Source organism: Zootoca vivipara, chromosome 17 (assembly GCF_963506605.1).
Source record: "Zootoca vivipara chromosome 17, rZooViv1.1, whole genome shotgun sequence".
Taxonomy (NCBI): domain Eukaryota; kingdom Metazoa; phylum Chordata; class Lepidosauria; order Squamata; family Lacertidae; genus Zootoca; species Zootoca vivipara.
The window spans coordinates 20,695,943-20,708,961 of record NC_083292.1 but is presented as its reverse complement, the minus strand read 5'-3'; the positions used below and the strand labels follow the sequence as shown (position 1 = coordinate 20,708,961).

General features: G+C 49.3%; 1 protein-coding gene across 2 annotated transcripts in view; it reads right to left on the bottom strand.

Annotated features, from left to right (window-relative positions):
• The window catches only part of DTX1 (deltex E3 ubiquitin ligase 1), a 53,996-nt gene that overhangs the window by 18,932 nt on the left and 22,045 nt on the right, over positions 1 to 13,019 (bottom strand). For both annotated transcript variants that reach the window (XM_035099297.2, XM_035099298.2), the window contains exon 3: positions 6,915 to 7,596. In XM_035099297.2, coding sequence (XP_034955188.1) covers positions 6,915 to 7,596 — 682 coding nt within the window. The remainder of the gene's footprint in view (positions 1 to 6,914; positions 7,597 to 13,019) is intronic.

Sequence of the window (13,019 nt, the reverse complement as noted above, 5' to 3'; positions counted from 1 at the left end):
CTGGGAACAGATCGTGCCCTACGTATCTGCTTTAAAAGTTGCTTTCTGCTTTTACCACATATATACAAATCTGAGATAAATACAGGTAGATGATAGATAGATAGATAGATAGATAGATAGATAGATAGATAGATAGATAGATAGATAGACAGACAGATAGATCTGCATTGCTAATGACTATTAGTATTTAGAATCCAGACTACTGGCTCAGTGGCTGAGAGGGTCAAGGAAAGTTCATGAACATTCCAACTTCTCAGAAGAAATTTGCAGCCACGAGTCCTACGTGACTTTCCACTTCTTGCTACGTATCTCGCTTGTTGTCAGCTGCATAGTCTTAGGTTAAATGTAGTCCCGTGATGTGTGCCAGCTTATAGCCCAGTCCCAGAATGTTGCCTTGTCTGGGGTAATCCTATAAGGAGAGCTATTTATGTCACTTGCCTGTAGTCTTCAAGGCTCACATAGGAATATACCACCAGGTAGAGTGCTCTACTGGAGCACAGGCTCCTTTGACACCTATTGATGCACTTGGTTTTCTGGGGCATGTCTCTAATTAATCACCAGATCCATTTTGCCTCAAGCAGGGGTTATATGCATGCAAAATGCAGGAGGATGCCTTGCACCAGGCCAGCCTTCTCTGACTGCCAGCTACTCTCCAGAGTCTTAAGACCAGGTCTCGAATGCTTTAGCTGGAGCTGTCAGGGACTGAATCGGTGGACTTCTGCACACAAAGCAGCTGCCCAGCCAACAGCCCCTCCCTTCTGAGGCCCACATGCCAGTGGTGGCCAGGGCCAGGGCTAAAAGAGAAGCAATGTTTGCCTTTGTGCAATAGGCGCTAGTTTCTACACATGCTCACACCCCCAGCTCTGCATCCTGCATCCTGCATCCTGAGATGCAGGAGGTATTCTTAGAGTTTGTGGACTCCTTCTGCAGCTCTAGGCAAAAACGCTCAGAATGCAAAGCAGGGACAGTGAGAGGCGTGGCCAGGGGAGAGGAGGCGTGGCCAGGGGAGAGTTACAAGGGCCAAAGAGAGAGGCCTGGAGGGCCAGACTTTCTGGTTCAAAGCCACGTTGGTATTTAGCAACTTGTCCCGTGCTCCAGGGTACCACTTAGGAAGGGTGGCCCTTCCCTTCACTCAGAATCTGAGATATTCTGCGTGCAGAGCCTGCGCACAGCTGCTGAGCTACGGCCCCTCCCCGAACTCACGCTCAGAAACGTGAGTGCCCTGGAGTTGACGTTCCATTTTGAAGCGCTGTTGACAAATGTTTATAATAACTCTAATAACAGGACAATCATGGGCTGTTTCTGTTTCCACACTCTCTGCTGTATATCTAGTATAGCATTTCTGTGTCTTGGAGTTAAACACTCCCAAATCAGCAGGATAGAAGCTCATGCAGAGTAAACAAAGTCAGGGCATTACAGAGAAAGAGGAAATGATGTGTATTCCTCCCTCCCCTCCCTCCCCCCTCTCTCTGTGGGGAGATCCAGTGACCCTGCCAGCCAGCATGGTCAATGGTCAAGGATGTTGGGAGCTGATTGGAGTCCCACAGCATCTGAAGGGCAGCTCTGATCTTTGTAATCGCAGTGGGACCCTCCCCTCCTCCATGAGGTTGTGTGGTCACATCACAGAATTACAATTCCCAGAGTTCTCTGGGAAGAGGGACTGGCTGTTAAACCACTCTGAAAATAGTAGCTTCTCTGTTGTGGGTTAAACCACAGAGCCTAGGGCTTGCCGATCAGAAGGTCGGCGGTTCAAATCCCCGCGACAGGGTGAGCTCCCGTTGCTTGGTCCCAGCTCCTGCCAACCTAGCAGTTCGAAAGCACATCAAAGTACAAGTAGATAAATAGGTACCGCTCCGGCGGGAAAGTAAACGGTGTTTCCGTGCACTGCTTTGGTTCGCCAGAAGCGGCGTTGTCATGCTGGCCACATGACCTGGAAGCTGTATGCCGGCTCCCTCGGCCAACATAGCTGCCAAGTTATCCCTTTTTTTAAAGGGATTTTCCCTTATGCTGAATAGGCTTCCTCGCGAGAAAAGGGAAAACTTGGCAGCTATGTCGGCCAATAACGCGAGATGAGCGCCGCAACCCCAGAGTCGGTCACGACTGGACCTAATGGTCAGGGGTCCCTTTACCTTTAACAGCACCTGTAGCAAACTACAGCTCCCATATTTTTTTTGGGGGGGGAAGCCACGACTACGGTATTTAAAGTGGCACCATAGTGATTTAAATGAATGGTGGGAGTGTGGCCAAAGTCTGGAGTCTCAAATCCCTTAGTGGCAAGGCTGAAACTCACACCATCAACCACTCTTGATTCTGCAATTGCTGCTCGCTCTATCACTAAGATGGGACCCAGGTGGCGCTGTGGGTTAAACCACAGAGTCTAGGGCTTGCTGATCAGAAGGTCGGCGGTTCGAATCCCTGCAATGGGGTGAGCTCCCGTTGCTCGGTCCCAGCTCCTGCCCACCTAGCAGTTCGAAAGCACATCAAAGTGCAAGTAGATAAACAGGGACCGCTCCGGCGGGAAGGTGAACAGTGTTTCCGTGAGCTGCTCTGGTTCGCCAGAAGCAGCTTTGTCATGCTGGCCATATGACCCGGAAGCTGTCTGCGGACAAACGCTGGCTCCCTCGGCCTATAAAGCGAGATGAGCGCCGCAACCCCAGAGTCGGACACGACTGGACCTGATGGTCAGGGGCCCCTTTACCTTTACCTATCACTAAGATGGACAAGCAGCGGAAATTCAAACCACCTCTTGCAAATTTGGCAGCCGTTTACTGGCCCTGATTTGCCTATGAAGCACCCTGCTAAAGAACAGAATGTTTTAAGAGCAGGTGCAGAGTGCATTTTGCAACTGCTCCTGTGAAAGCTCAGCCACACACCTGGGATGAGGGTGCAGTCAGTGGGTGAAAGGGCAAGCTTGAACCCTTGACGTATCTCTTCAGATTAATCCAGCAGTAAACTCAGCATTAAGCAGAAAGCATTAAGCAGAAGGTCCCGGGTTCAACCCCTGCCATCTGCAGGTTGGGAATGTCCCCTGCAGGAAACCCTCTTCCAGTAAGTTAAGACAAGATGGACCAATGGTCTGACTCAGTTTAAGGCAGCTTCCCCAACCCACACATTCTCTTTTCGCCAAAAGGAACCAGAGGTCCCCGGCCCTATCGTTTGACAGCCTGGGGTTTAGCACATACAAAGTTTAACCTGCCTGGTCCCTGACTAGAAGAGCCATTTACAGGACCACCCTACCTGTCCGTGGGCATCTCAAACTCCGCAGGTAAGGAGGCTCTCTTCCCTGATGTGCGAGAAACTACTGTACCCCAGAAGTAAAAGAAAAAGGAAATAAAATGCAAACTCATGAGGAGGAAGGAAGCTCATGCAAACTGTAACTGCAGCTCAGTACACAGATGGTTTTGTTGGCTGCTCCTGGGTGTGACTGAGATCCGCTGCAAAGGTGTTTGCAGCCCATGTGGCCATTTTAATTCTGCTACTGACTCGTGGGCCCGCAGGGGGCTGTGATATGCAGCTCTTTCATGCCCCCTCCCTGAAAAGCTTAAATTGGGAGGGCTGGTAAGAAATGGGGGAGATGGTGTGTGGCCAGGGAGGGGGCACAGCCTTGTGGGGAGTGTCCAGAGGACTAGCTAGAAAGGTCTGGTGTTCTCTACCCCAGGACTAAATAAGTCTTTCAAATCAGGTTTTCCCCAAATTTCTGTGTCCATTGACCCTTCAGTGAGCTTGTCAAGCTGTCACCAGCCCAGATTCTTAGGAATGTAAGTGGAATAAGAAATAGAAATGTATAATCAAGTTCATTTGTCATCGATCAACATGACTAAGAATCATAAAACGTCCAAAAAAACAAACAAAATAGGGGGTCCTCCTTGGCAAAGGAAGTACGCTCTGTGCATGCCCTTGGCTTTGATTTCATAAGTTCATTGTTCCTAATTATTATTTTTTCACACTATGCCTCTTCTACCCCAGGCCCCTATCGACCCTGAGTTTTTTTTATTAACCCCTGGCAGAATCACAGCAAGTCAGTTTCGACCGCGATAGGTTACCCTATTTTAGAGCATTTTGAGGTGAAAGAAATGGACTCATTTCCTTGGAGACTTCAAATGGTGAGATTAACCGGCCTCGGAGTGCAATGTTGGCATAGTTTTTTTTAAAAAAATGGCAGGAAAAAAGCCGTGCTTAACACACATTCTTAACTCGCAGAATTCTGGGAGCTGTAGTTTGCTAAGGGTGCTGAGAGTTTTTAGGAGACACCGCCATTCCCCTCCCAGAGCTACGATTCCCAGAGTTCCTTGGAAAGAGAGATTGATTTAAGAATCCCTCTTTCCGGGAACCATTCCAGGAATTGTAGCTCTGTGAGGGAAATAGGGGGAAGTTCTCCCCACAGCTCTCCGCAACGTTAGCAAAGCACGACTCCCAGACTCCTTTGGTGGAAGCCGTGACTGTTTAAAGTGATGCTTTCAGCGCAGGGTGCGAATGTGGCCTCTCTAAGTCTTCCTAGGCAGAAAGAGAAGCGGTGAATAAAGGGCAGAGACACCAAACGATAGGAGGGAGCAGCAGAGAGGAAAGAGCCTGCCCCCCCTCCTTTCCCCGGTGCTGCCCCAGAGGCTCCAATTATTCTTAGTGAATCCGCAGCGCTGCCACCTGGTTGCCGTGGCAACACAAGGCCGCTTTCCTCTGGCCAAAGCCTCCTTCGCTCTGGAGGGGGAAAGAGCTGGCACATTGCTGCTCAGTGTGCCTGCCGAGGTGCCTGGGCAACCGCGGGCAACGTCAGCTTCCGCCCCCCTGAGCACCATAGCAGGGGAGGCGGAGAGCACCCAACTCCACAGCGCAGGAATCATGTGCGATGGTCTCCTTTTGCGACTTGGGTGGGCAGCTGTTATTCAGAGGCCTCTTCTTCCCCTGTTTTGTTTTGTTTGTTTATGTCAACACTGGCCAGCTGGACAAAGATGGGGAGGAGCGGAGGGTGGTTGTGTGGGGCTCTGAGAGGCAGACAGGGCGACTCTTTAACCTGAAAACCCCAGTGCTTGTCCTACTCCTACTCAAGAGTAAGCCTACCAAAATGAATGGACCAAAGTTTGACATGCCTGCTAATTCCAGTGGGTCCTGAGTAGGGATAGCGTTGGATAAAAATGGCAATCCAAAATGTGTGTGTGTGTGTGTGTGTGTGTGTGTGTGTGTGTGTGTGTACTGTATATATATATTTATGAATGATAAATGTTCTGCATGAATTTTTAAATGACATAAGGTATTTATGTTTATGTTACATTGTTGTTGTTGTTGTTGTTGTTGTTGTGTTTGTATCTCAACTCCCAATGAGTGGCTCCTGTCCAGGTTTGTTGATTGTCTTACGTGAAATGTTGTGAGGATCCCATGTCCTTTTAAAATGTGGGGGGTTTGGGGGGGGATTGGGGGTTATTGGGTAGCTGTTTTTATTTTGATTATTTCTTTTGTGGTTTTACATTTTGATTTTATTCTGTGAACTGCCCTGAGACCTCCGGGTATAGGGCAGCATATAAATTCAATTAATAATAACTAATTTCCTCCAAGAAGTTCAGGCAGCATACACAGTTCTCTCCCTTCCCAATTTTATCCCCACTACAACCCAGTGAGGTAGGCTTGGCTGAGAGGCAGAAACTGGCCGAAAGATCACCCGGTGAGCTAGATGCTTATAAATGTGTTGCAAGTCACTATGGGAGAAAAGCAATGACAAACCTAGACAGCATCTTAAAAAGCAGAGACATCACCTTGCCTACAAAGGTCCGTATAGTTAAAGCTATGGTTTTCCCAGTAGTGATGTATGAAAGTGAGAGCTGGACCATAAAGAAGGCTGACCGCCGAAGAATTGATGCTTTTGAATTATGGTGCTGGAGGAGACTCTTGAGAGTCCCATGGACTGCAAGAAGATCAAACCTGTCCATTCTTAAGGAAATCAGCCCTGAGTGCTCATTGGAAGGACAGATCGTGAAGCTGAGGCTCCAATACTTTGGCCACCTCATGAGAAGAGAAGAATCCTTGGAAAAGACCCTGATGTTGGGAAAGATTGAGGGCACAAGGAGAAGGGGATGACAGAGGACGAGATGGTTGGAAAGTGTTCTCGAAGCTACGAACATGAGTTTGACCAAACTGCGGGAGGCAGTGCAAGACAGGAGTGCCTGGCGTGCTATGGTCCATGAGGTCACGAAGAGTCGGACACGACTAAATGACTAAACAACAACAACAACAACATGAAACCTTTGGGCAACAAGTTAGACAACAACAACAACAACAACAACGATGATTGGATGGCAATGATTTTTCATGAAAGTGCAAGACAGGCAGGTTAGTTACTAACCCTAGTCCAGAATGTTACTGTTGTTAATAACAGCAATTGGTAGGAACATTGGAAGCCGTGTGGCTAAAATTGCAGGCAAAGATCTTTCTCCCAGTCCTAGGCCTGGAGATGCCAGGGATTGAATCTGCCATCTTCTGCATGCAAAGCAGATGCTCTAACCCAGGCATCTCCAAACTTCGGCCCTCCAGATGTTTTGAACTACAATTCCCATCTTCCCTGACCACTGGTCCTGTTAGCTAGGGATCGTGGGAGTTGTAGGCCAAAACATCTGGAGGGCCGCAGTTTGGGGATGCCTGCTCTAACCATTAGGTACCTCCCCAGTTGCTGCATATTAACTGGAGTAGTGAAGTACTGTACTTTGAAAGGTCACCACTCGTTTGTTATTCTGTTGCAGCAATTGTTCACGGTGCTTTTACATTTCACTTGTATGAGGTGGAGCACACCGTCTCTGACCAATCCACCCTTCTCCGTATTTACCCATTGTTATTGCATTAGGTCAAAGAACCTAGTCCTAAATATTCATTATAGGTTTTTTTAAAAAAAATTAAAAGGGGGAAGTGGCAAATACTTTCCGGCTACTTACCCTGGTGGGATGGAAGCCCGAGTACTCAAGATGGCCACGCGCTGCGTACTGGGCCTGTTCAGGTTGTTTTGGCCGGGGAGCTGGGTGTGGCTGGGCGCGCTCTGGCTCCGGGAAAAAGTAGCCACTTGCATCCCGTTGCCGGGACGGACCTGCTCGATCTTGCCCGTCCCGTTGGCTTGCACCGTGCCCAGCGACCACATCGCTGTTCCGTTGAACGTATTGCTCTGCCGGACGGCCAGCGATCCGTTCCCATTCCCGGAATACACCTTCCTGCGCTGAGAGGCCAGGATGGCATTGGAGGCTGCCCGGGTGCTGTTGACCAGCAGGCACTGCTGGCACGAACAAGGGTGCCCAGAATTGGTCCCCACGGGCCAAGATTGGGACTTGGGGATGGAGCCGATGGTGAGAGGATAAGCCAAGTCCATGCGCCTCCTTAGACGGCGTTTCCTTTGCGTCTGGCGGTTCACCTGAGACATGCTGTTGAAGTAGATCAGGTAGCAAAAGCCCAGCGAGGACAGGTCCAGCCACGGGTGCTGCTTCTCGTAAGCGTTCTGGATGGTGATGCAGATGTCCATGTCGTACGGTGTCCAGGAGTTGTTGTCATTTTCCCATTCCCACACAACCCCCTTGCCGGGGGCAGAGGAGGGGTCGTAAAAGTTCCTTCGCACCGGGCGCATTGTCCCTGGGAGAGAACAAAGGAGAAAGAAGGGGTGGATGAGAGGCGGGGAATCGCAGTTTCATGTGTTACGTATATATAAAATTAATAATAATAATAATAATAATAATAATAATAATAATAATAATAATTTATTTATACCCTGCCCATCTGGCCGGGTTCCCCCAGCCACTCTGGGCGGCTTCCAACAAAACATTAAAATACAGAAATCAAACATTAAAAGCTTCCCTAAACAGGGCTGCCTTGAGATGCCTTCTAAAGGTCTGGTAATTGTTGTTCTCTTTGTCCTCTGGTGGGAGGGCATTCCACAGGGTGGGTGCCACTACCGAGAAGGCCCTGATGCTGATGTTATGCAAAGTAGCAGAGTAGCTTACAGCTAGGAAGCTAAATAACTCTTCTAGGTGATTGATAGTGTCTTTTTAAAGACTATACAGTGTCCAGACTCTTCATATTCCAAGGAACTTTATTTTCATAAACATTTAACTGAGAAGAAAATTACCCTGTTTTCCAGGGACTGTCTCAGATTTACAGTTTGTGTCCTGGTTTCTGATTTGATCCTGGAATGTCCCGGTTTTCCTTAGGATGCCCCTGTTTTCACTGGAGAAAATTTAGAGGGTATGGAGTTATGTGGTCCCCGAGCCAAGGAGATAAGTAGCTACACAACCTTTAGAAGACATGTGAAGGCAGCCCTGTATAGGAAAGTTTTTTTTTTAATGTTTAATGTTGTATTAAGGTTTTATATATGTTGGAAGTCGCCCAGAGTGGCTGGGACAACCCAGTAAGATGGGTGGGGTATTATTATTATTATTATTATTATTATTATTATTATTATTATTATTAAATAGGACATCCCTATTTTCATCAGAGAAGCTTTGGAGAGTATGTGTCTGCCTTTTGCACTTCACTCTGATTGGTAGATTTTTGGGGGTTCTAGGTTTTGGTTTTGTTTTGTTTTAAAGCCATCTTGGAAACAGCATTGTTTTACCAGAGCAGCTGGTAAAGGTGCAAGCTGAACCATCTTGCTATGGGGATTTAAGATTCCTGTTGAACCCGGGACCTACATTCTGCATGAAAATCAGATGCTCTGCCACCAGCCTATGGCTCTTCCCAGGCCATGAGGATGGGGCATGAAAACTATTGACCTGGGAGAAATGTTGGAGGGCATCATGCAACTGTAGTTTCATCTTATTTCCTTGCATCGATTGTAGATCCACGGCCCTTTTTTGATTTGCTTCTTGCTAGCAAGGAAGGTCTTGCTAGGGCTGCTTTTAACACCTTCCCGTTTTCTGGCAATGCATTGTGGGCATATCTTTGCTACCTGCATCACTCCCAGAGTTATTGGCACTGTGGTGCTAAGGCAAGCGCTAATTGTGCTGCGTCAGGTTCCACCCATCCCAAATATGTCCTCCCTCTCAACACAAGCTGCTCAGCCAATTTGGACCGGGCCGCATTTAGTCACACGATTCTGCTCCGCAGCCCGGCCTGCTGTCCAGCCCAGCCATTGTTCTTGCTCCGTTTTCCCCTGGATGATCAGGAAGCCCTCCTGACAGCCTGGGGCAAGTCTGCGTCTTCCTGTTCACCTTTTCCATGGACCCAACAGACCCGGGAGCAGCCTCTGCTTTCTCTCTGGGTGTTCCCAGCTGATGTCACCCCCACCCCTGTTTGATCCCTTTTCCGTTTTGTATCCATCACCACCAAGCAGATTCCATTTGAGGACACACAGCTGGAGTTTTTTTCTTTTTCTGTTAGGGAAAGAATTTTTCCTTCTCCCCTTTTCACCCTGTGAACAGAGCTAACACGCTTGGGAAAAGGGATATTCCAGTTCAGATAAAGGTCAGATATGGCAGGATTAATTGATTTCAGAAAAGGTGCTGGGCAGCCTCACTTCATGAGCCATATATCCGCACACATATACCGTGTTTCTCCTAAAATAAGCCATACCCCGAAAATAAGCCATACCCCTGAAAATAAGCCATACCCCGAAAATAAGCCATAGTGATAGGCAGTTTAACCTTGTAGGTTAAACTGCACCATACATAATAATTTTAAAAAAGACATCCCTTGAAAATAAGCCGTGTTGTTGTTTTTGAGGAAAAATAAATATAAGACGGTGTCTTATAGAAGAAACACGATACTGGACACTGGCCTATCTGGAGACAGTGATGGGCAACTGAGTGGAGGAGGTGGATTCTTTCAGGAATACGATCCAGATTGACAGGAGACAATAACTGGACCATCTTCTCCCAGTTCCTTGGACCCGAACGCTCTCCCCAGTTGTGATTGAGAGCCAGTGTGCCCTAGTGGTTAGAGCGTTGAGGACCAAAGTTCAAATCTTCACAGAGCCCCACTGGGAGGCTTGGGCCAGACCCTATCAGCTTCACCTACCTCACAGAGTTGTTGTAAGGGCAAAATGGTTGAGTGGCGAGAACCACGTACGCCACCTGGAGCTCCTTGGAGGGAAGGTGGGATAGAAATTTAATAATAATAATAAAAGGTAAAGAACCCCTGACAGTTCAGTGCAGTCGCGAACAACTCTGGGGTTGCGGCGCTCATCTCGCTTTACTGGCCAAGGGAGCTGACGTTTGTCCGCAGTTTTTCCTGCATGACTAAGCCGCTTCTGGTGAACCAGAGCAGCACATGGAAATGCCGTTTGCCTTCCCGCTGTAGTGGTACCTATTTATCTACTTCCACTTTGATGTACTTTCGAACTGCTGGGTTGGCAGGAGCTGGGACCAAACAACGGGAGCTCACCCTGTTGTGGGGATTCGAACCGCTGACCTTCCGATCGGCAAGCCCTAGGCTCAGTGGTTTAGACCACAACATCACCCACGTCCCTCCTAATAATAATAATAATAATAATAATAATAATAATAATAATAATAAATGCCAGCAACTGGCCTTCAGAGGCATACTGCCGTCTACAGTGGAAGCAGAACATAGCATAAGCACATCTCTCTGTGCAGGCGCGGTGCTAGGGCTTTTTGCACCCTAAGCAAAACACCTTCTGGCGCCCCCGGGCGCATGCACGCACACATGCACACCGCTGATGCCCCTGCGTCCCCTCCATTGGCGGGAGGAGCGCGGGCCAAGGGGGGAGCTCGGTGCCCTCCCGCCTGTGGAGGGGACGCTTTGAGCTCCTCAGCAGGGGCAGCTGCAGCAGCGAGAGAGCGGCGGCGGCAGCAGCGCCCATAGCTGAAGGCTTCAGCTGCAGGCGCTGCCGCCGGTTGCTCACTGCAGCCACTGGGGAGCTCACAGCGTCCCCTCCGTGGGCGGGAGGGCACTGAGCTCTCCTTTTGGCTCACGCTCCTCCCGCCTGTGGAGGGGACGCTGGGGGCTCCTCGGCGAGCAAGTGGCAGCGGTGGCGGCAGCAGCGCCCATAGCTGAAGGCTTCAGCTGCAGGTGCTTGCCGCCACTACCGCCGCCGCTGGGGAGCTCTCGCCGTCCCCTCCGTAGGCGGGAGGAGCGCGAGCGCACGCCTTGGGAGGGCGGCGGTGGCGCGGGGGTTTTGCGGGGCAGGCTCTGCAGCGCCCCCTCCATTTTTGCGCCCTAGGCAATGGCCTAGTCCGCCTAAATGGACGCACGGGCCTGTCTCTGTGGGAACCTGCAAGCAGGAGCTGAGTGCAAAAGCAACTCTCCCCTCTTGTGAATGCTAGCAACTGGTATGCAGATGCATGCTGCCTCTGACAGTGGACAGAGAACACAGATGGATAGTCACTCTCATCATTAGGAAGCGTCTCTTATTGCTTAGCCAAGATCTGCGGCCCTAAATAGGAATATAAGGCGAGCCGTGCTGGATCAGGCCAAAGGCCCATCTAGCGAATTAGGACCTGAGCGCAGCAGCGCTGTCCTCGTAGGAAAGGGTACAAGGCACAAGGCGCTAGTGGGAACACTTGGGGACAGAGCGCTGCCTGAAGCCATGGAATGCTGCTGCCAGTCAGTGTAGTCAGTACTGAGCTAGATGGGCCAGATAAGGGATGGAAGAGTCACCTGCATGCCTGAAACCCACCAGGGCACCATGTAATAGGGCACCAACACACACACACACACACACACACACACACACACACACACACACAGCCAGCCCTCTTTGCCCAGCTTATCTCGTCTCTCCCTTCTGCTTGCTGATGCTGCAGCCAGAACAGCAGGCTGTGTGCGCAATCAATAATTATGTTTGAAGTGTTACGTTAACTATGCATCCCTCCCCGGAGACTCATAAAGCTAAACGGCCGTACGCCAGCGGTTTCCGTGGTGTTTGCTTTCAGCGAGGGCCGGCTTGGCAGGGCTCCTGGCGCTCTTGCCTTGCAGCACTGCTGAAGAGGAAGCCGCCCGCCAGAGGTGCAACAAGGGCGAGTGGGTGTCTTCCTGGAACAGGCCGCAAGGGGGCGCCAGCAAGCCCTCCTCACTGCCTCCCCTTTTGGCCTGGCTTGTGAGTGCAGGGAGGTGCCTTGTACATACCCTCCAAGTGTCCTTATTTTCCAGGGACAGTCCTGGAATAGCCCTGTCTCCTCCTTGAATTTGTCTGATCTTCCTTTAAAGCCATCCACGCTGGGGGCCATCACTGCCTCCTGTGGAAGCGAGTTCCATAGTTTAACTAAATTTTGCATGAAGAAGGGCTGTCTTTTATCAATCCTAAATCTTCCAGCATTCAGCTTCCTTGGACATCCAGAAGTTCTAGGGCTATGAGAGAGGGAGAAAAACAGACCCTCCAATTGTCCCTATTTTCCAGGGACGTCCCTGATTTAGAGAAGCCCTCCCGGTTTCTTATTTGATCCCGGAATGTCCCGCTTTTCCTTTGGACGTCCCTATTTTCATTGGAGAAATGTTGGAGGGTGTGGAGTTATCCAATCCCCAAACCATCTGAAGGCAATCCTGTATAGGGAAGTTGTTGTTTTTATCTTTAATGTTTTATTATGCTTTTATATGTGGGAAGCTGCCCAGAGTGGCTGGAGCAACCCAATAAGATGTGTGGGGTATAAATAGTAAAAAAAATAATCATTATGAAACGGGATATCCCCTCTATAAGAATTTTAAGGTCTCAAAAGTAGAATAAATATTCATAAATGCACACATATCTAAATATATGAACCATGTGTCTGAAATAGGATGGGAGAACAATCCTGAAGCCATCTTGACTCTCCCAATGACCCCAGATATTCCTCTACTACAGTAAGGGAGGCAAATAGGGAAAGCCTTCCCATTGTCTTTTTGCTTGCAAATCCTGTCTTAAGGGAGTATTTGTATGTGAATAGGGTGAGCCTGTGACACGGACTCAGGAACTAAAATATTAACCATCACAAAAGAATGGATAGGCTGCCCAGGTAATGCAGTCAGTGACCATTATCAGGTATCCTGGCAGACAGGATTTCTGCTGTAGACCACCTCCTTTTGTGATGTATGTATGTTTTTTTGGGGGGGGGGTTATGGGCTGC